This window comes from Elephantulus edwardii, unplaced genomic scaffold (assembly GCF_000299155.1).
Source record: "Elephantulus edwardii isolate Elephantulus edwardi_28Jun2011 unplaced genomic scaffold, EleEdw1.0 scaffold00174, whole genome shotgun sequence".
NCBI lineage: Eukaryota > Metazoa > Chordata > Mammalia > Macroscelidea > Macroscelididae > Elephantulus > Elephantulus edwardii.
The window spans coordinates 5,073,382-5,091,889 of record NW_006399924.1 but is presented as its reverse complement, the minus strand read 5'-3'; the positions used below and the strand labels follow the sequence as shown (position 1 = coordinate 5,091,889).

At 51.6% G+C, this 18,508-nt stretch overlaps 2 protein-coding genes and 1 pseudogene across 2 annotated transcripts; 2 read left to right on the top strand and 1 right to left on the bottom strand.

Moving 5' to 3' along the window:
• Positions 1-486: 486 nt before the first annotated feature.
• On the bottom strand, positions 487-6,047 carry PPM1J (protein phosphatase, Mg2+/Mn2+ dependent, 1J). Its single transcript, XM_006895708.1, has 10 exons — positions 5,713-6,047; positions 4,295-4,409; positions 3,226-3,504; positions 2,831-2,943; positions 2,424-2,508; positions 1,726-1,844; positions 1,486-1,549; positions 1,223-1,330; positions 928-1,079; positions 487-788 (listed from the first exon to the last, which is right to left on the bottom strand). The coding sequence occupies exons 1-10, from the start codon at positions 6,024-6,026 to the stop codon at positions 641-643; spliced, it is 1,497 nt and encodes a 498-aa protein (XP_006895770.1). The 5' UTR covers positions 6,027-6,047; the 3' UTR covers positions 487-640.
• Positions 6,048-12,560: 6,513 nt separating this feature from the next.
• On the top strand, positions 12,561-16,139 carry FAM19A3 (family with sequence similarity 19 (chemokine (C-C motif)-like), member A3). Its single transcript, XM_006895728.1, has 4 exons — positions 12,561-12,675; positions 13,333-13,482; positions 14,338-14,462; positions 15,816-16,139. Exons 1-4 carry the CDS (start codon positions 12,561-12,563, stop codon positions 16,137-16,139), a joined length of 714 nt encoding a protein of 237 aa, XP_006895790.1.
• Positions 16,140-16,280: 141 nt separating this feature from the next.
• Positions 16,281-17,353, top strand: LOC102877442 (annotated as a pseudogene).
• Positions 17,354-18,508: the final 1,155 nt, after the last annotated feature.

The window sequence follows — 18,508 nt, the reverse complement described above, 5'->3', positions numbered from 1 at the left end:
ATTGTATCTTCAGAGGCTGTAAATCATAAAAGAGGAGATTGCTCATTTTTCTCAGAGCAGGCAGTGTAACTCCTTACCCAATAGGCAAACACAATTCCCTCATTTGTTGTTGTTGTTGTCGTCGTTGTGTGCTGTTGAGTTGCCAGTGACTCATAGTCACCCTGTGTACAAGACCTCTGAACCCTGCTCTGTTAACCTGAACCAATTTCATTGTCTCTGACACACCTACTCCCATTACCCCCATTAATTATCCTGATGAGGAAAATAATAGAAGCCAAGAATGACCACGTCCAAATTTTCTACCTTGAACAGATGAAAAAAGAGAAATAACATGATCTTGAGGAGATAACATCAGTTGCAGGCACGTGGAGCCTTACCCTGAGGAAAGAACCTGGGGATAGTGCATTTTCAGGCCTGTTCGGGTGGTTTGTCTATCACCCCACAAAGCTTTTCTATACATTTCTAGTTAAAGTAAACAAAGACAGACAACTTTAGCCATCTGGTTTATTTTCCAACTCTGGGTCAAGCTGACACCCCTTCCTCAATTAAGTCATCACTAAGGTCAAGGAGACAACTTCCGAATGTGGTTGGAAAGGGGGTTAGCAAGGAGAGGCTGGAGGGAAGAATGGGGCTGAGCCCCTCAGGAGTAACTGCCTGGTCCTCCCAGGGGAATGACGAAGACCGAGATGTCATCCCCAGAACCCAGCTTGTTGTTGGGGAGACGCCAGCCACGGTCCCGGGGGGTACCGCGGGCCCCCAGCACCAGAGCTTGGGCCAGAGCTGTGTACCTGCCAGGAGTACATGTATCTATTCATATACTGACATGTGCATGGGAAGACAGCCACCCAGGCCCACATGTGAACACCCAAGTATTGCTTCCCTCTGCCCACCTTCCTGCCCCATGCCACTCAGCCACAAAGCCCCTACCTGCTAGAATCGTTGGGCTCATAGGCAGATAGCACCCTGTCCACAGTGGCAGCTACATCATGGTCACTGGTGACATCCCAAAGTCCATCTGTCCCCAGGACCAGCACATCATCTGGGCAGTGCTCATATTGCGTCAGGTCATACACTTGCACCTGGAGGGGAAAGGGGGGTGGGAAAGAGAACTAAGGCGTGGGGTTTGAAGGACAAGGAGTCTGGGATAAAGAGTGTGGATGAAAGCCTGCCCTAGACTTCCAGAGGGAGGAGAGTGTGGTCACAGTGTCCCCATACAGCTCACCTCAGGGAAGCAGGAAAGGAAAGGCTTGATGGGTAGGGTAGAACTGCAGACCTTGAGGTTGTGGTCTCCTAAGCCCCGGGTCACCCCAATGGTGGCCATCACTCGAGCCTGAAGGGAATGAGAAGGGGTTGCTGCTGTAACCCTCTCCTGGACACGGAAGCTCTGGACTCCTCCCCACCTTGCCCTCAGGTAGAACCTGCACCTCTTTAGACAAGTCATGGTGGGTCCTCCTGCCCTCTCCCACCTCTGCCCTGGGAGTTTACCTTTTTTCCCTCCCCACAGACCAGAGGAAACCTGAGATCCTCCAGCTCGATCTTTTTGTAGGCCCTGGGAGGGGGGAGTAGAGGACGCATCACCCAGCTATCAGTCCTTCTTCCCCAGGAGCCACTCCCCCTCACACACACCCTGAAGAGGGGCCACATCCCCCACAACACCCAGCTAAGCCCAGTCTTCAGCTGCCACCTTGTTAATGGAAAAGGCCCCAGCTCTGAAGGAATTGTTACCAGCCAGTCATGTTCTGGTCCCGGTACAGCATCCTCTGCCCCAGCTCCTTGGGCTGAATTCTGCGGGGGAACTCAAGGTGGGTAAATTCACTGCCCAGCAGCTCTGGTTTCAGGAAGCCCTGGGTTTGGGAGCAGACAGTGTAAAAGGCCTGCAGCATGAGGCTTACAGCACACTCTGCTGTACAGATGAGGTTAATAATAACAAACCCTTCGCGTTTACCTTGTCCTAGGACATGGGTCTATTACTGACATATATTGATTCTTTTAATCCTCACAACTACCCTTAATGCAGGAACTATGCACACACAGGTTAAGGGAGTTGTTGAAAGTTCACACAAGTAAAAAACAAAGTATTTGAACCAGGTTTTGGCCCCAGGAAGTCCAACTCCAGAGCCCGTGTTTTTCAGCAACAGCCCATATTGCCTATGAGGAGGCCCTTTTTGCTATTTCCTCTCCCCACCTCTGACTCTACTTCCTTCCTTAGCTGAACCCCTGAGGGAGCCCTGGACCAGCCCAAACTCCTTCCTGCTGCATCATTCGCCCAGCTTAACCCTGCACTCCACAGTGTGAAGCAGCCTTCACATTAAACAGTGAAAGCTTTCTAAGTAGTGTGTGTGAGAGAGTTCTTGGAGGTACAGGGTATAGAGAGGCACAAGGCCCAATAATGAATGGGAGCAGGGAGTTTAATTCCTACTTACAAGCAGCTGAAGACGTCGACGTTCAGTCTCTGGAGTAAACTCCCGGGACATTGGAATGATTTCACCATTCCGGACAATGATAGCCCTGTCCACACAAAGAAAAGGCCCATGTAAGGTTCCACCTGCCACCCAAGGGCACAGGAAAAGGCTTGACCTTGGCTCTCCCCAGTCCCCTCATGGAGAATTCCAGGAAGACCAGGCCCTGACCGTAATGAGATTTAGGATCCCTCACCCTGACCTCCCATCTTTCCTCGCTTCATGGCTTTTTCAGTCTCTTCCTTAGGTTTATGATCCCTCTTAATTCTAACCTTTGATTGCTTTTCACCTGCCACCTCACTCTCTTCTATTCTGCCATCCCAGAGACTGTGGCCCCTGTAGCTGCTTTCAGGAGCACCCTAACACCATACCTGCTGTCACCTGCGTTGGCCACATACACCTTCCCTAGCAGGTAGATCACAACCAGTGCACAGCAGCCCCCCTCCACTTGATGGCCATGCCGCTCCTGGGCCATCTGTTCATCCTGCCATGTGAGGAAGGGTCACAGGGGTGAATGGAGAAGAGATTCCAAGCATGTAGTCACCCTCTCAATCTGCAGACACTGGCCCAACCAAACCACTCTGGTGGAGAGAGGAAGGAGGACATGGGTGTACCACTGCCTTCTCCCGCCGCCCTGAACCACACTGCTCAGGCTCTCCAAGGTTCTGTGGGGTTTCTGGCTCACTCCCTGAGTGCACATGACTCCCACACAGAGTTGGCCCAAATGTCTCTGCCGAGCAAGTCCTTGCCCCAGACGCCTACTTACCATGAGCCGGAAGGCATTCTCAATGGCCCCCACTACCAGACTCTCATGGGTCACTTCCTTTTGGGAAGACCAGTAGGACTGAGGACCAACCATGTGAGAGGGATCAGAGGCCCCCGGAGAGGAAGAGAGGCAGAGTGGAGGTGGAGAGGGGTCCTGCAGTATCTCCACCAGGTCTTTTAGCTTCTCTCGGATGTGGCGATGCAGGAGCCGGGAGGCCATCTCAGCAGCGCCACCCCCTGCATGCCCATCAAATAGGCCCCAGTAGTAGAAACAGAGTCCCTGAGGGAAGAAAAGTGAGTGATAACTATGTGTGTATGCGTGTTCTTGCATGTGTGTGAGTGTTATGCAAGGTGAAGATCATCAGAGAGGAGGCCAGAGTTTGGTTGGAAGGCAAATTCGATTTATTCACTCATTTAACCAAGGAAAAAAGAAAGCAAAAGATAAAAAGATGCAAAAATCTGAGTTGTAATTAATTCAATTACATTCAGCTCTCATTGCTGTTAAGAACTGACTCATAGTTGGGTAGCTCTGGTGGCCTAATGGCAAGAAGCTACACTGCAATCCCAGAGGTACGTGGTTCAAATCCATCAGATGTTCTGCTGGAGAAGGAGGGGCAATCTCCTCCTGTACTAGTCGGATCTGATTTGACACTACACACACACACACAAAAATAGTAAAATAAAAATTAAAAAAAAAAAAGAGAGGATAATGCTCAAGAACTGACTATAGTTGGGTTTTCAGTGGGTTTTCCAGTGGGTTTTCCGAGGCCCTAAATCTCACAGGAGGAGAACGCTAATCTTTCTCCCACATAGCAGCTGGTGAATTCAAACCAGAGAGGCTCTGCCTTTAGGTTAATAATACGGCTTCCTCCCAGAGCTCCCTCAGCCCACATAAATATGTAAAAACCTACTTTTAGATGGAAAACTAAACATTCACACTGCCATGGTAGAACCAAACCGACCCATATCAGGTTATGAAGCCAAAAGTGAGTAAGGAAGATGGTCTCCCACATGCCTCGGATTTAAAAAGGAGAGTCTGGAATCCCTGCAGGGTTTCTGTAAGGGCTTACCTGGCTGGTGCTGGACTCCTTGGGGGCCCCTGAGACACTCCTCCGACCTTCCACATACACCACCTCACAGCAAGCCTGGTCCTCATTGTGCCGGCTCTTCCCAGCGTTGATGACCCTGCCAGGCCAGAGTGACTACAGTTAGGCTGGACACCAGACCAGGTCCTGGAATAACTCCCACCTTAGACACACACATCCTTTCTAGCTGGCTGGCCAAGCTAAGAAAGGTCACAGCCACCTGGGATCCAGGCCAGAGGAAGGAGGAGGGAGGGAATACAAGGCCCAAGGAGTACTGTCTGCTTGGAAGGCCCCACTTTATAGAAAGGCTTGCCTCAATTCCCCCATCTCTGTCAAAGGGTTTGCTCGGGTGGTACTGCTACTGGAGGAAATGGATTTGCGGTCGAGTCGAGGTGCTACTTCTCTGCTTGCTAAGATCCTACACCCCAAGCCCTGTCAACTCTTCTAATACCTTGCCCTCCAGGGCTCACAGGGGCGCTCAGCGTCTTGCTGCACCCATAGGGGCATACCCACTCCTGTCCTTAAACCTTCCAGGCCCAGCGTCTGCAGCTTTGGCAGGAAAGCGCTCCCGCCCAGATCTGAGGAACTGAAACAGTGTGGGGGTGGAAGCCCACCTGAACCGTGTGAAAGCTACACAACCTTCCCACATAGGAAGCTAAATGAGGCGGTGTGGTGGGGCTGGGGACCAGCCAGCCACCTCCTTCAGCGCCCCCAGCTCCCTCCCAGCTCCGTTTTCCCGGCAGATAGATTAAAAATACACACTGCCCAAAAGCATGCTACAGCTGCGGTTGGTGTGCGGTGGGCGCTTGCTTGCCGGACCTGAGGAGTTAGTAGGCGGAGGGGGGCTCCAAAGGGCCTCGCCCATGGTCCGGAGCGCCCCCCTCCCCCGCCCCCAGAGAAGGCGGCGGCTGCCGGGTGTTGCAGGCTATTTCTGGGTGTGGAGGGGGAGGGGAACGGTAAGAGGGACAGGGAACTGGGGCGCTGAGGCCGGGAAGCCGAGGAGTACCTTCCCAGCTGCCACTTCCCCGGTTAAAAGCGACCCCCGTTATTTCTAGAAACCCCTCATTCCTTAACCACTAAACTGCCGGGCCGCAATGGAAAAGTGGCCAACTCATCCTTCCCCAGGCCCTCTGTCCTCTGCGCTCAGGGAGGAAGCGGAGCCTGACGGCACGGGTGAGGGTACTCAATGGGCTGGAAGGTGATCCCCGCAACTATCCGACTTGACAGGACAGGCGAAGGGGGAAGAGGGCTCGGAGCCCAGCGGAGAGCAAAGGTCGTGGGAAAGCGGGCTCCTGGCACCAAAGGCGGCGTGGGTCGGGGGAACGCATCGCAGCGCAAGGGATGTCGAGCTGGGGAGAGAGTGGGGGTCTCCTCCAGGTGCAGGTGGCCCCAGGGGCGCTCACTCGGCATAGCCCGTGCTCCAGGGCAGGCGGCGGCCCGTGTCAGGGGGGCTCTGCACCACGCGGCCCGCTTGGTCGTCGGCGCGTCGCAGCCCCCCAGGGCTCAGCTGCAGGAAGGTCGGTCTGGAGAAGCTCGCCCGAGCATCCGTGGTCGTGGCGGACACCCCAGCCTTGACCGGAGGACTCCTGGGAGCTTCTGGGAAGGCAGCGGGCGGCGCCGAGGTAGAGTTGGGTAGGTCGGGGGACTTGGGGCGCGGAGATGGGACGCCCCCGGAGCTCACCAGGTGCGCCACGGCCGAGCGAACCCGGTTTAGCATGCTGCCGCCCTGCCCCGCCCTCGGCCGTGGCCACGCCCCCGCGGGCCCGCCCCCTAGGGCTCGGGGAGGGCGGGGCTCAAGCCTGCCGGCCCCTCCTGACCATTGGCTGCGCGCGGGCTGGACAGGTCTCTGCAAAACTTCCTCCTCCTCCCGCCGCCCTGGGACCCACCCCGCTGGCTGGGGGCCTCCTCACTGCCCCATTCGCGTTAAGCTCCGCCTCAGTTTCTTTGGGGAAGAAGTTATTGTTGATGGGAAAGAAGGGAACTATTTTCCAGCATTTCTAGGTTAGACATCAGCTAGAACTTCCCCATTATGACGGGGTGGAGGGGGCTGTTCGCCCGGGAGCAGGGAAGGCGGTGGAGCAGAGATGACTTAAGACAGAGCTCAGTTCTGTTGTTCATTGGGTTAGAGTGCTGACTGTGGAGCCAAGCAAACTAAAGCTGTGAACAATCTCAATCTCTTCACCATCCATCAAATATACTACTTAAAAAAAAAAAGTAAAATTACTGCTATTTTTCTGGTGAAGATATTGGACCTCAGAGTTTGGTTTCTAAGTTGGAATTCACATTACTTTCTCCAAACCATGGGGCCACCTCACAAGCCTCTTTCAGCTGTCCTGCCTCCCCTGCCCTACCCTCATACCTGTGATGGCTCCCCTAGTCCCAAGGCAAGCATTCATGGGTAGAGATCATTCGTTAATCCCTCTAGAGCTCTAGTGATGCTTGTTGTTGTTAGGTGCTGTCCAGTTGAGTACAACTGATTATAGTGACCCAATGAACAACAGAACTGAGCTCTGTCTTATCCTGTCATCCTCATCATCTCTGACATACGTGAACCATTACTGCAGGCACTTGTGTCAGTCCATTTCACTCAGCTTCTTCCTCTCTTTCACTGACCCTCTACCTTTCCAAGCATATTGTCCCTTTCCAAAGAATAGCCTCTTCTAATAACATACACAAAGTATTTGAGACAAAGTGCTATCATTTTTGCCGCCAAGGAACATGCTCTCTGTATTTTATCAAAGACATAGCTTTTTGTTCTTGCTGTTAGGGACCGCTCCAGAGTACTTATGAGCAACAATATCAGTCTGGAGACTAAGGTGTGCCTGATCCAGGCCATAGTCTGCAGTTACTTGCTATGTGTTAGAAAGCTGGACAATGACTAGGGAGGATAGAAGGAGAATTGATGCTTTTAAGCTGAGGTGCTGGAGAAGAGTATTGAATATACCATGGACTGCTAAGAAATGAACACGTTCATCCTGGAGAGGGTTAAACCAGGCTGTCCTTGAAGGCAAGGATTCTGAAGCTTCATCTGACATATTTTGGACATGTTGCAAGAAGAGACCAGTCCTTGGAGAGAGACATTGTGCTTGGGAGGATGGAGGGACAGCACAAGAAACCCTTAACGAGATGGAGTGATTCAGTCACTGGGTGGTGGGTGTGGGTGTGTCAGAGACAATCAGGTTGGCACAGGATAGAGCAGAGTTTAGGGCTGTTGTACATAGGGTCACTATGAGTCACAAGTGACTCGATGGCACACAACAACAACAACAATAACTGTTTGAAACAGTTTCTCCAACTGTTTGAAACTCTTTCTCCAACACCACAGTTCAAAGCCACCAATCCTTCTTCTGTCATCCTTAGTCATTGTCCAGCTTTCTGATGCATAGCAGGTTATTGAGAAGACCATGGCCTGCATCAGATGCACCTTAGTCTTTAAACTGACATCATTACTCCTCAGTAATTTGAAGAGGTCCCTGCCTGCAGACTTTCCCAACAAGTGCCCCAGTCTCTAGCCTGCTAGTACCAAGAATGTTGATTGTGGGTCCAAGTAAGATGAAATCATTGATCATTTCAATCTTTTCTCCATCTATCACGAAATAGTGGTATAGTCTCTAAGAAGTTACACTACTTACCCAAAGGTTGTGTTTCTTGAGATCAGAATTTCAGAATGTTAACAGCAAAGACTAAAGGAACATCAGTCTGGAATGTGCAGTAGAATGGCTTGATGAAAATTATATTTATCCTGTTCAAGACAGTAACCATTAGCTACAAGGTAGCCGCTTGGCACTTTAAATGTGGTTAGTACAACCCAGGAACTGAATAATTAATTGTATTTAATTTTAATGACTTTCAATTCAAGCTTCACATGTGGCTACCTAATTGGACAGCGCAGTTCTAGAATCACCAAGGCTCAAAAGCTGAGTTTATGTCCTCTCATCCTCTATCCCTTTTCCCTGAGCCACTGGCCTTTGAGGGAGCGGTCTGGAAGTGCTACTGCACAAGGTGAGCTCGCCTTTCAAACAGGACCTCCGGAGGGCCCCGCGATCTCCCGTCTCCCGTTCCTCTTGGTGCGCTCAGTCGCCAGGGGCCGCTGCACCGGCTGTGCAGGTGGCCGTCCGAGCGCTCTGCGCTCTGCGAAGCGCTCGCTCCCCGCGGTCCCGGAGGAGGCAGCGGTGCCAGCACCAGGCTGGGGAAGGAACGTCCTCAGCCAGGAGGCTGTAGCGGCGGCGGCTGCGCGCTCCCCAGCCTGGCGGCGGGGTCTCGGAGAAAAGCCGGCGGAATTTTGCAAAGCCAAGCAGGTCAGGCTCGGAGCTCCTCCATGCCCAGAATGGAGTCCGTCATGCCTAGGATGCCGGTTCGCGCAGAGCCCCACCGTCCCAGGCAAGCAGCAACTTGGTGAGGGCACAAGGTATTATTAGACAGCACTCCAGCCGCCGGTTCTGCCCGAGGAGAGGGGGTGGCTAGGGCGCGCGCCTGGGAGGCTGCCTTCCGAAGTCTTGTCGCAGGGCTGGGGCCAAGGGAGACCTCAGACCAGCGGGGGGACTGGTGGGCACCGCTGCTGGGCAGGTAGGCTGCGGAGGAGGAAGGATTGGGATTTGGAGGATTGAATGGGCACAGGGGCGAGGATGGAACAGGAGGAGGTAGAGAGTTGAAGTCTCTTTGGTTCTCTTTCCTTCTTAATGCTCATTATGCCCCCTGAACTGGAGCCCGAGGGCAAAGGTCGGGAGACTGAGGCAGGAGGAGCAGCCACTGTGCTTCAGCACGCAAACTTGTCAACAGATCTCAGAAGCCGGTCCTTCCAGCTCTCGCTCAGGGGAAAGGAATAGAACGTGAGAAAATAGGCTCAAATGCTCTTTTCCCTCACCAGGAGTTCAAGAAAGGAATGAGAGAATTAGATTGGATGCTTAAAAATGAGATGGAAGGTGCCAGAGAGAAGATAGAGCTGTGTTTGTAATGATCAGAATAGGAGTCCATGGTGGGGCCAGGGGAGACACCCACTCAGAAGGAAGAGTACCTACAAGAATGGGGATCTCAATCTCTAGCAACCCCATCCTAGGGGTGCGGCCACACTCTTTCCTGCCTCCATAATCTCTTCTAGGCTCCAGTCTGGGAGCTGGGATGCAGGTTACCTCTCTCTATCCTGGGACTCCATCATCCCACCTGCTTCGGTTCCACCTCTGTTAAAGGTCTTTACGACAGCTGGAGATGCTGATGGGATCAGTGGCCGCCTGGGCTCTGAAACCTAGTGTCCCTGCCCTATTTCTAACTCTCTGTGGAGATAATGAAGGGAAAGGCGGTAGAGCAGGGCCAGCTCCCTGCAAATCTAGACAGCAGGTGTGGGGGTAGGAGGCAGAGGTCAACAAGATCCAGAGACACCTAAGGGATCCTCCCTAGGCCCCTCTTCAGGCAGGAGGTGATCAGATTCTGCTCCAGAACTTTCCTTGATCCTCCACTTTCTCCTGAAACCAAAAAAAAAAAAAATCCCCAAAGCATTCTTCACAGAGTCACCGTCCTACATTTTCCCTGAGTCTTCATGGCCCTGTAGAGTCCCAGGATAAGAGGATCCTGTGTGAGCACCAGAGGAAACAGCTTCGGAGCTGGGCTCTCTTCACTTCCAGTGTCCAGTATACCCACTTGTCCATTCTGTTTTCCTCCCTCACTCTTGTGCCATAGCTGCCTTCTGCCCTTGCAGTCCCCAAGTAATTGTGTTTACTTGTCCAGGTAAAGCGAGGCTGTGAGGCTGAGGTCAGTGGATGAACCAACAAGCCAAAAGATTCCCAAAAAAGGTGAGTGAGGAGGCTGTTGAAGATGGGAAGAAGGGAGATAAAGTTTCCAAGGGAGGAAATTGGGCCTGATATTTGGAGTTGACTCCTGGTGCCCAGGAGTGAAGGAGTCCTGAGGGACCCCAGGGACAGTGAGGGTGGTAGAGCAGGGATCCAGTTCTAAATCCTGAGCTTGAGGTTCTGCTGCCCTGGGCTGCCACCGCCCTTTCCTCTGTCTGGGCAGCTGCCAGTCGTTTTATGTCTCTGCTCCCTAGAACTCCCTCCATGCTAGCCCACCCTCTGCAATAGATGTGGGGAGTCTAAGCCATCAAGGATGGAGTAGGGAGCTGGGGAGGAGGAAAGAGGAAGAAGGTGGAGGAAGTAAGGAGGTGCAGTGGGACTAGGTTCCTAGGCTCTGCCACCCACAAGTGAGGTGGCACCGGGCAAGCCATTTAGTTGCGGTTGGCCTCATTTTCCTTCTTTATCATATGGAAATTTTGTTTAAGTTGAATATCTAATGCATTCCCACGGCTCAGAATGTTTAAAAAATGGAGGAGGAATATGGACAAAAATGATTTTATCTCCTCTGTCTCCTAGTCAACTGATTCCCCTTGTTGGTAGAAGCCAAAATAACTGGATTTTTGTACATCATTTCTTATCCAAGCAACGTATATAATCCCTCTCTCTTACACAGATGTTTGAATTTTTTTTATACAGCATCCTATACATTTTTTTCTTTTAATAGTGGATTATCTCTGGAAACCATCGCATCTATCGAAAGTCTGCTGTTAGGGACCTCTCCAAAGTGCTGAAGAGCAGTGGTGTCTCTCTGGAGACTAAGGTGCGTCTGATACAAGCCATAGTCTTCGCAATCACCTGTTATGCATCAGAGAGTTGGACAATGACCAAGGAGGATAGAAGGAGAACTTATGCCTTTGAGCTGTGGTGCTGGAGAAGAGTACTGAGAATACCATGGACTGCTAGGAAAACAAATAGATTTGTCCTGGAGAGAGTTAAACCGGGTGGCTCCTTGGAGGCAAGGATTCTGAGGCTCCATCTAACTTACTTCGGACATGTAGTGAGGAGAGACCGGTCCTTGGAGAGGGACATCATGCTTGGGAGGGTGGAGGGATGGCGCAGGAGAGGAAGGCCCTCTATGAGGTGGATTGATTCAGTGACTGGGATAATCGGGATGGGAGTGTCAGAGACAGTGCGATTGGCACAGGACAGAGCAGAGTTTAGGGCTGTTGTACATAGGGTCGCTATGAGTCGCAGGCGACTCGACGGCACATAACAACAACAACAACAACAAAATGGGCCTGCCTTTCTATACATGCTCAGTCCCTCACTGATGGCCATTTAGATTGTGCCCAGGGTTTTTCAACCTTAGTTTGCTCACCTACAAAATAGGTAATAATACTACTATTTTGTAGGATACTCCTAAAGGATTTACGGTCATGTAGATGAAGTACTTGAGTCACGCGATCAACAAATGGATGTTGTTATTGTGCTGTTCCTCTCATAGTCCTTGTAGGACAATAACCTCATCCTTTAAGACCCATCTTGAATACTACCTTCTCCACAAAGCCTTCCCTGATTTTACCTTCAAGATTACCTTTGCCTTTCCATTTGTCTTTCCTCCTGTAGTTCTTAATTACTTTGTTGTTGGATGTTTTTGAGTTGAGAACTGACTCATAGTTGACTCTCCAGTGGGTTTTCAGAGGCAGTGAATCACATGGGAGAAGATTGCTTATCTTTCTTCTGTGGAGTCACTAGTGGATTCCAAGTGTGTGCCTTTGAGTTGACAAGGCAGATCCTTATCACCAGGTCACCAGAGCTCTTAATGACTTGCAAGTAGTAATTAAGACAAAGTAGACACAGATATGTCTTGGAGACAGTGCAACCAGAGTGTTCCTTGGAGGCACAGAGGGTGAAGCTTTGTCTCACATATTTTGGGCATGTTGTTAGGTGCCATTGGGTGGAACCAACTCATAGCTGACCCTCCAGTGGGTTTTTCAGACAGTTAATATCACGTGAGGAGATTGCCCATTCTTCTCCCGCAGAGCTGGTGCCTTTGGAATTGCGGTGCAGACTCTTACCACTAGGCCTACCAGGGCCTGTTGTTAGGAAAGATTATTTCTTGGAAAGGGACATCATGTTTGGAAAGGTGGAGGGTCAGTGAAAGAGAGTAAGACTCTCAACAAGTTGGGCTGATACAGTGACTAAAACAATGGCCTCAAATATATCAGCGATTGTGAGGATGGCCCAGGCAGGACAGGGTTCAGACCTGTTGTTCATAGGGTTGCTATGAATTGTACTTGGTTCGGCAGCACCTAACAAGACAGTGAATTTGTGCCAGATTAGAAGCTGCCTGAGGACATCCTGCCTGCCTGCCTTTGTGACTTCTAGGTCACAGGGAGCAGAGATGTTGGGTTAGGCACTGGGGGGATCTCCTGCTGGGAATAAGACAGTGTGCTTTTGCCCTCAGGATGAGCGAGAGGGACACACAAAACCGGAACACAGGCGGCTGGCTGCTGGCACTCTGTTTGGTCTGGCTGTGGACTCCCCTGGCCTTGGCCTCCTTGCAATCTCCAACCCCTACAGGTTTGGAAGAGGTGGTGGGGACTGGGAAGACATTCCCAGGATACCTGGAGAGTTAAACACCATTCCTCCCCTTTCCATAGCAGGCACAACCCTGAGGTAGACTAAAATCTGTAGATACTCAGGTTCCTCTGTGGAACTCTGTGCTTCTCCTCTGCTCCCTGGGCCCAGAGGAGGCTTGGGCAGGCTTGTGCCTCACCTTCCTTCCGAGCTGCCGGGTTTTCTGCAGGGAGAGAGGCCCTAGGGCGGGGGTGTCTGTCTAGCCTCCTGTCCTAATTCTGTGGTTTTCCTTCTGGGATGGCTAAAGCCTGTGTAAGCGGATGATCCTCTCCACACACTGTAAGCCCCCTGGGCCCCTGCCCTCTCCCTTCTCCCCTCTCCCTCTCCCTTAGTAGGCCTGGATGGGGGAAGTTGGTATGGATGCATCTCTCCTGTACCCTGGGGAGCCAGGTTAGGTCATCAAAGGGGTGAGGAGCATGTGCTCACTGGGAGCCCAGGAAGCTTCCATCTGCTGTCTCACCCCCGCAATTGGAAATCTCTTCATTATCCCTCCCTGAAGCTGGAAAGAGGCAGGCAAGCACAGCAGGCCTGGCCCTGTGGGTGGCAGGGGAACAGGCCTAGAGGCCTGTGTGGATACCCCATCTTGTGCTGGCCCCTCAGGCCTCGTGAAGCAGGGCGCATGTGAGGTGATTGCTGCACACCGCTGCTGCAACCGGAACCGCATTGAGGAGCGCTCCCAGACAGTCAAGTGCTCCTGCCTCTCGGGCCAGGTGGCCGGCACCACACGGGCGAAGCCCTCCTGTGTGGATGGTGAGTGAGAGGCCAGGCCTAGGTGGGGCGGCCTCATCAGAGAGATAAGGTCTGTGTAGGCCTCTGCATCTGTCAGGGATACCATTTCACACACTGATGCCACACCATTCCTGATCAGAGTCTCAAATGATGGGGCGACCTTCAGGGCAAGGAGGGCAGGCCTCATTTCACAGATAAGGGGGCTATTGTTACATGCATGCCTTTCCACACTCACAGGCCTTTCTACCTGTAACCTGGTGCTGAGCACAGACAGACACATTCCTCCATGGATCCTCTCACACGCCTTCCACCTCCAGCCATCCTTTGCCTGCTGGTCCTCTCCTGGGCAGCCACGCTCATGTCCTCCTCTCATATTTGTCTTTGTGTCTCCACCGTTCCCTCTCTCATGGAGACACACATAGATGGCTCACACATACTTTCTCTCACACACCTGTCCCCTTCCTCACCTTTCTGCACGTGCTCCCCCCACCCCTGTACACTCGTGGCATCCCTACGCATGGGTTCATTTGTAGGCTCCTGGCCTCTTACTCATTCACACCAAGGAGGAATGGGATGGGGGAAGGGGGATGAAGATTATGCTTAATGACATGCTTAACTTAAGAGTGCATAAAGAACGCTACTTTGCTTTCACTTCATGCCATCATGGGGAGATGTAGGGACTCTGGGGAATTAAAGTTGATATAATTGTGTCCCCCATGCTGCTACATGAGCACTGCCTCTCTGGATAGTCGAGGTTAGGGGAAAACCAGGGAAATTCAGAGCTCAAAGGCAGAGGGGTGTGCAAACGTGCACACGCCCCTTCTCACTGTCCTCCAGAGAGTGTGAGGCTGTCCTCACTGCTTCCTGCTCCCACAGCCTCCATTGTCCTGCAGAAGTGGTGGTGTCAGATGGAGCCCTGCCTGCCCGGGGAGGAGTGTAAGGTGCTTCCTGACCTGTCAGGATGGAGCTGCAGCAGTGGACACAAAGTCAAAACCACCAAGGTATATAGGGATGGCTACTTCAGCTGACCCCACCTTCCTCTTCACCTCGGGTGGGGAAGGAGGCCCAGGAGGCCTGGGAGTTTAGGATGGCAGTGTCCAGGTAAGATTTACACATCATGAAAAATAGACCCATCTGGGCCCCTAGGTCTGTCCTGATTTGTCCTGATTTGGAAATTAGGTGGTCTGGGTGTGAGGTCCAAAGTATCCTCCCGGGCACATTCCTGACACCCCATATGCCTTTGTTTCCTCTTTTTTGCCTGGAATGAGTGTGCCTGCAGAAATTATCAGGTCTACATGAACGAGTCCTTGGAACAGTTCAAGGAACAAAAAGACATTCTACTGGGAAAGGCGGAGAGTCAGAGAAAGAGAGGAAGACTTTTAACAAGATGGATTGACTCAGTGTCTGTGAAAGTAGACTATGTAGTGTATCAGAGATTATGAGGAAGGCACAGGATAGAGCAAGGTTCAGATCTGTTGTTCATGAGGTCACTATGAGCTCTAATCTACTCACAGCACTGAACAGCAAAACCAACAATGTCTTAGCAGTCAAACCCCGAGTTCTTGGTGGTTTAGCCAATATAAATTCATATCTCAGTCATGTCCTGTCTCTTACACAGGTTGGGAGGTGAGGAGGATTGACTGCATGTTATTCTGTTTTACAACTTCATTTGGTAACCAAGAGGCTTCCAAATCCACCCTTTTGCAGCTGGACACGTGGGCCATGTAACCTCTGATATTGCTGTGAAGGGGGCAAGGTCGGAGCATTAACTTATAACTTCCTCAGCCTAAAAGTGATATCGGTCATTTCCTTCATTAGCTAAATGGCTTCCATATAATTGCAAAGAAAGCGGAGGAAAACAGGGATAAGAATGACCAAAGAAGAATCAATGCCTTTGAATTGCAATGTTGACAAAGAGTATTGTGTATCCCATGGACTGCCCAAAGAACAAACTTGAAGGATGTGCAACCAGGGTGCTCCTTCGAGGCAAGAACAGTGAACCTTGTCTCACATACTTTGGGCATATTGTGACGAGGGGCCAGTCCTTGGAAAAAGGCAGCATGTTGGGAAAGGTGGAGAGTCAGATAAAGGGAGGAAGCCCCTAGACAAGGTGGATTGACAGAGCGAGTGTGACAGTGGGCTCAAGTCTGGCAGAGATGGTGGGGATGGTGCAGGATCAGAACTATTGTTCACAGGGTTGCTATGAGTCATAATCTACTCGATGGCACCAGACAACAACATCCTATGAATAAAGTAGAGAATTAAGAAGCTGAGGCCCTGTGCCACCTCCCGGCGGGTCTCAGTCCTGCATGCAGCGTTACTGCCATGGTCACGCTCACTTGCACCCCCTGCAGCTCCAGAAGCTGCAGCAGAGCCCACAGCTCCAAGTTCAGCCTGCGCGGGCTTGTCGACTGGACAAGGAGCACTTCAACCGCTTCAGCTTGACCCTCAACACCATCCATGGGCAGATTCTGCAGGATTACTCCAAGAACCTGGTGATGGAGGAAGTCATGCGGATGCTGGTGGGCCTGGCCAAGTCCAGGGGTGTGGGGGCTGCCAGGGAGCACATGTTCAATGGGGAGAAGATCACCTTCACTGAGGACCCAGCCGAGCTGTGCTGCATGTGGCCCTGCGGAAATGGTCGAACACGCCCATCGTGGTGGACACCAGGGATGTGATGCTCGGGGTCAACAGGGCGCTGGACAAGATGAAGTCTTTCTGCCAGCATGTCCGAAGTGGTGACTGGAAGTGGTACACAGGCAAGCCCATTACAGACGTGATCAACATAGGCATTAGGGGGCTCCGACCTGGGACCCCTCATGGTGACTGAAGCCCTCAAGTCATACTCTGCAGGTGGTCCCCGAGTCTGGTTTGTCTCCAACATTGATGGGACCCATGTTGCTAAAACCCTGGCCTCACTGAGCCCTGAGTCTTCCCTGTTCATCATTGCCTCCAAGACGTTTGCGACCCAGGAGACCATCACCAATCCAGGGACAGGGAAGGAGTGGGTCCTCATGTTGGCAAAGGACCCTTCTGCAGCCATGAAGCACTTTGTTGCCCTGTCTACCAACACGACCAAAGTGAAGGAATTTTGAATTGACCCACAAAACAAGTTTGAGTTCTGGGATTGGGTAGGAGGGTGGTACTCACTGTGGTCAGCCATTGGACTCTCCAGTGCCCTGCACACAGGCTTTGATAACTTTGAGCAGCTGCTGTCAGGGGCACACTGGATGGACCAGCACTTCCACACTGTGCCCCTGGAGAAGAATGCCCCTGTCCTGCTGGCTCTGCTGGGGATCCGGTACATCAGCTGCTTCAGCTGTGAGACTCAGGCTCTGCTGCCCTAGGACCAGTACCTCCATCACTTTGCTGCCTACTTCCAGCAGGGTGACATGGAATCAAATAGGAAGTACATTACCAAGTCCAGCATCCGTGTGGACCACCAGATGGGCCCCATCTTGTGGTGGGAGCCAGGGACCCATGGCCAGCATGCCTTCTACCAGCTTATCCACCAAGGCACCAGGATGATACCTTGTGACTTCCTTATCCTGGTCCAGACCCACACCCTACACAGAATGGTTTGCATCACAAGATTCTTCTGGCCAACTTCTTAGCCCACAATGAGGCCCTGATGAAGGGGAAGACAAAAGAAGAGGCCCAGAAAGTGCTTCAGATGACAGGAAGTAGTCCAGGGGAACTGGACAAGTTGCCGCCACACGAGGTCTTTAAAGGAAATTGACCAATCAATTCCACTGTGTTCGCCAAGCTCACACCATTTATTCTTGGAGCCTTGATTGCCATGTGTGAGCTTAAGATCTTCATTCAGAGAGTCATCTGGGACATCAACAGCTTTGAGCAGTGGGGAGTGGAGCTGGGCAAGCAGCTGGCTTAGAGAACTGAACCTGAACTTGAAGGCACCCACCCAGTGACCTGTCATGATTCTTCCACCATTGGGCTGATGAGCTTCATCAAGCAACAACAGAAAGCGTGAGCCCAGAAGCCAATAAACTCATGCTCAGCACCAAACCCCCATTGTGACTGGTCCTTCTTGTCCTGACTGCCACAGTCTGCACTACATGGTCCCACTCAACCCTGCCCAGAGCACCTCTGGGTTGTGGGCTTGGGCCAAAAGTCCCTCGGGGAAGGCTGTTCTGGGCTTGCCACCCTCCCTCTCTTAGTGTCCACCAGACCCTCTGTTTTGCTAGTTTACTGGAATGTTTCAGTGCAACTGGTTTTTCAGACCCATGTTCACACTATTCACATCCCAGATAGAAAAATACAAGTACCACAACAGGGAGGGAAATAATTGAGAAGATTATTTAGGTAATTCAGAGTGGAATCTTAACTTCTAACTGAATACCACCTGCCCACTCACCCCTCCCAGCCTCCACTATTGTTACTTGCCAACAGTTCCTACCTTCCTTCTTCTAATTAGGTTGCTCTGTTGTGACAGCCCAGGAGGAGATTATTATGTAGATGGTTTGTTGCCTGCCCTGCAGAACAAGGGGTGATTAAAATTTTATCCAACTCCTTAGCAATCCCATCCATGTGCGTCACGGTTATCAGTAACACCATTATCATCACCATTTATATAGATGAGTGGTGTTGCTTGGCAAGCTCAGCTCAACCTTCTTGCTCGCCTTCCAACCACCACACACAGCACACAGCAGAGAGAGAAGAGAAGGAAAAGAAAGCTTTAGGGTTCTGATGACAGCATTCTTTTCCATAAAGGCAGAAACAAAAGGAGTTGCAGCAAGAATGAGTTTGGTTGGAGATAAAGTAGAGTTTCTTATGTTCAGACAGACAAGCAGGTTGAGAGGATAGCTATTTTAAGTCTATTTAAGACTAGAAAAGAAGGGACCTCTGGTGGCCTAGTGGCAAGAAGCTGCACTGCAATCCCAGAGACGAGCGGTTTGAATTCACCATTCACCAGATTCTCTGCTGGAGAAGGAGGGGCAATCTCCTCCTGTACCAGTCAGAAGTGATTTGATGGTACACACACACACACACACACACACACACACATACACACACACACACACACACA

Bases quoted from the DNA above. Each gene is read 5' to 3' on its own strand.
- PPM1J (XM_006895708.1), bottom strand. From the start codon at position 6,026: ATGCTAAACCGGGTTCGCTCGGCCGTGGCGCACCTGGTGAGCTCCGGG. The intron at 1,080-1,222 runs GTGAGCTGTATG...TTTCCCCTCCAG, and splicing joins TCCTTTCCTGCTTCCCTGAG to GTGCAAGTGTATGACCTGAC. The intron at 789-927 runs GTAGGGGCTTTG...TACTCCTGGCAG, and splicing joins GAGCCCAACGATTCTAGCAG to GTACACAGCTCTGGCCCAAG.
- FAM19A3 (XM_006895728.1), top strand. From the start codon at position 12,561: ATGAGCGAGAGGGACACACAAAACCGGAACACAGGCGGCTGGCTGCTG. The intron at 13,483-14,337 runs GTGAGTGAGAGG...CTGCTCCCACAG, and splicing joins GAAGCCCTCCTGTGTGGATG to CCTCCATTGTCCTGCAGAAG. The intron at 14,463-15,815 runs GTATATAGGGAT...CACCCCCTGCAG, and splicing joins ACAAAGTCAAAACCACCAAG to CTCCAGAAGCTGCAGCAGAG.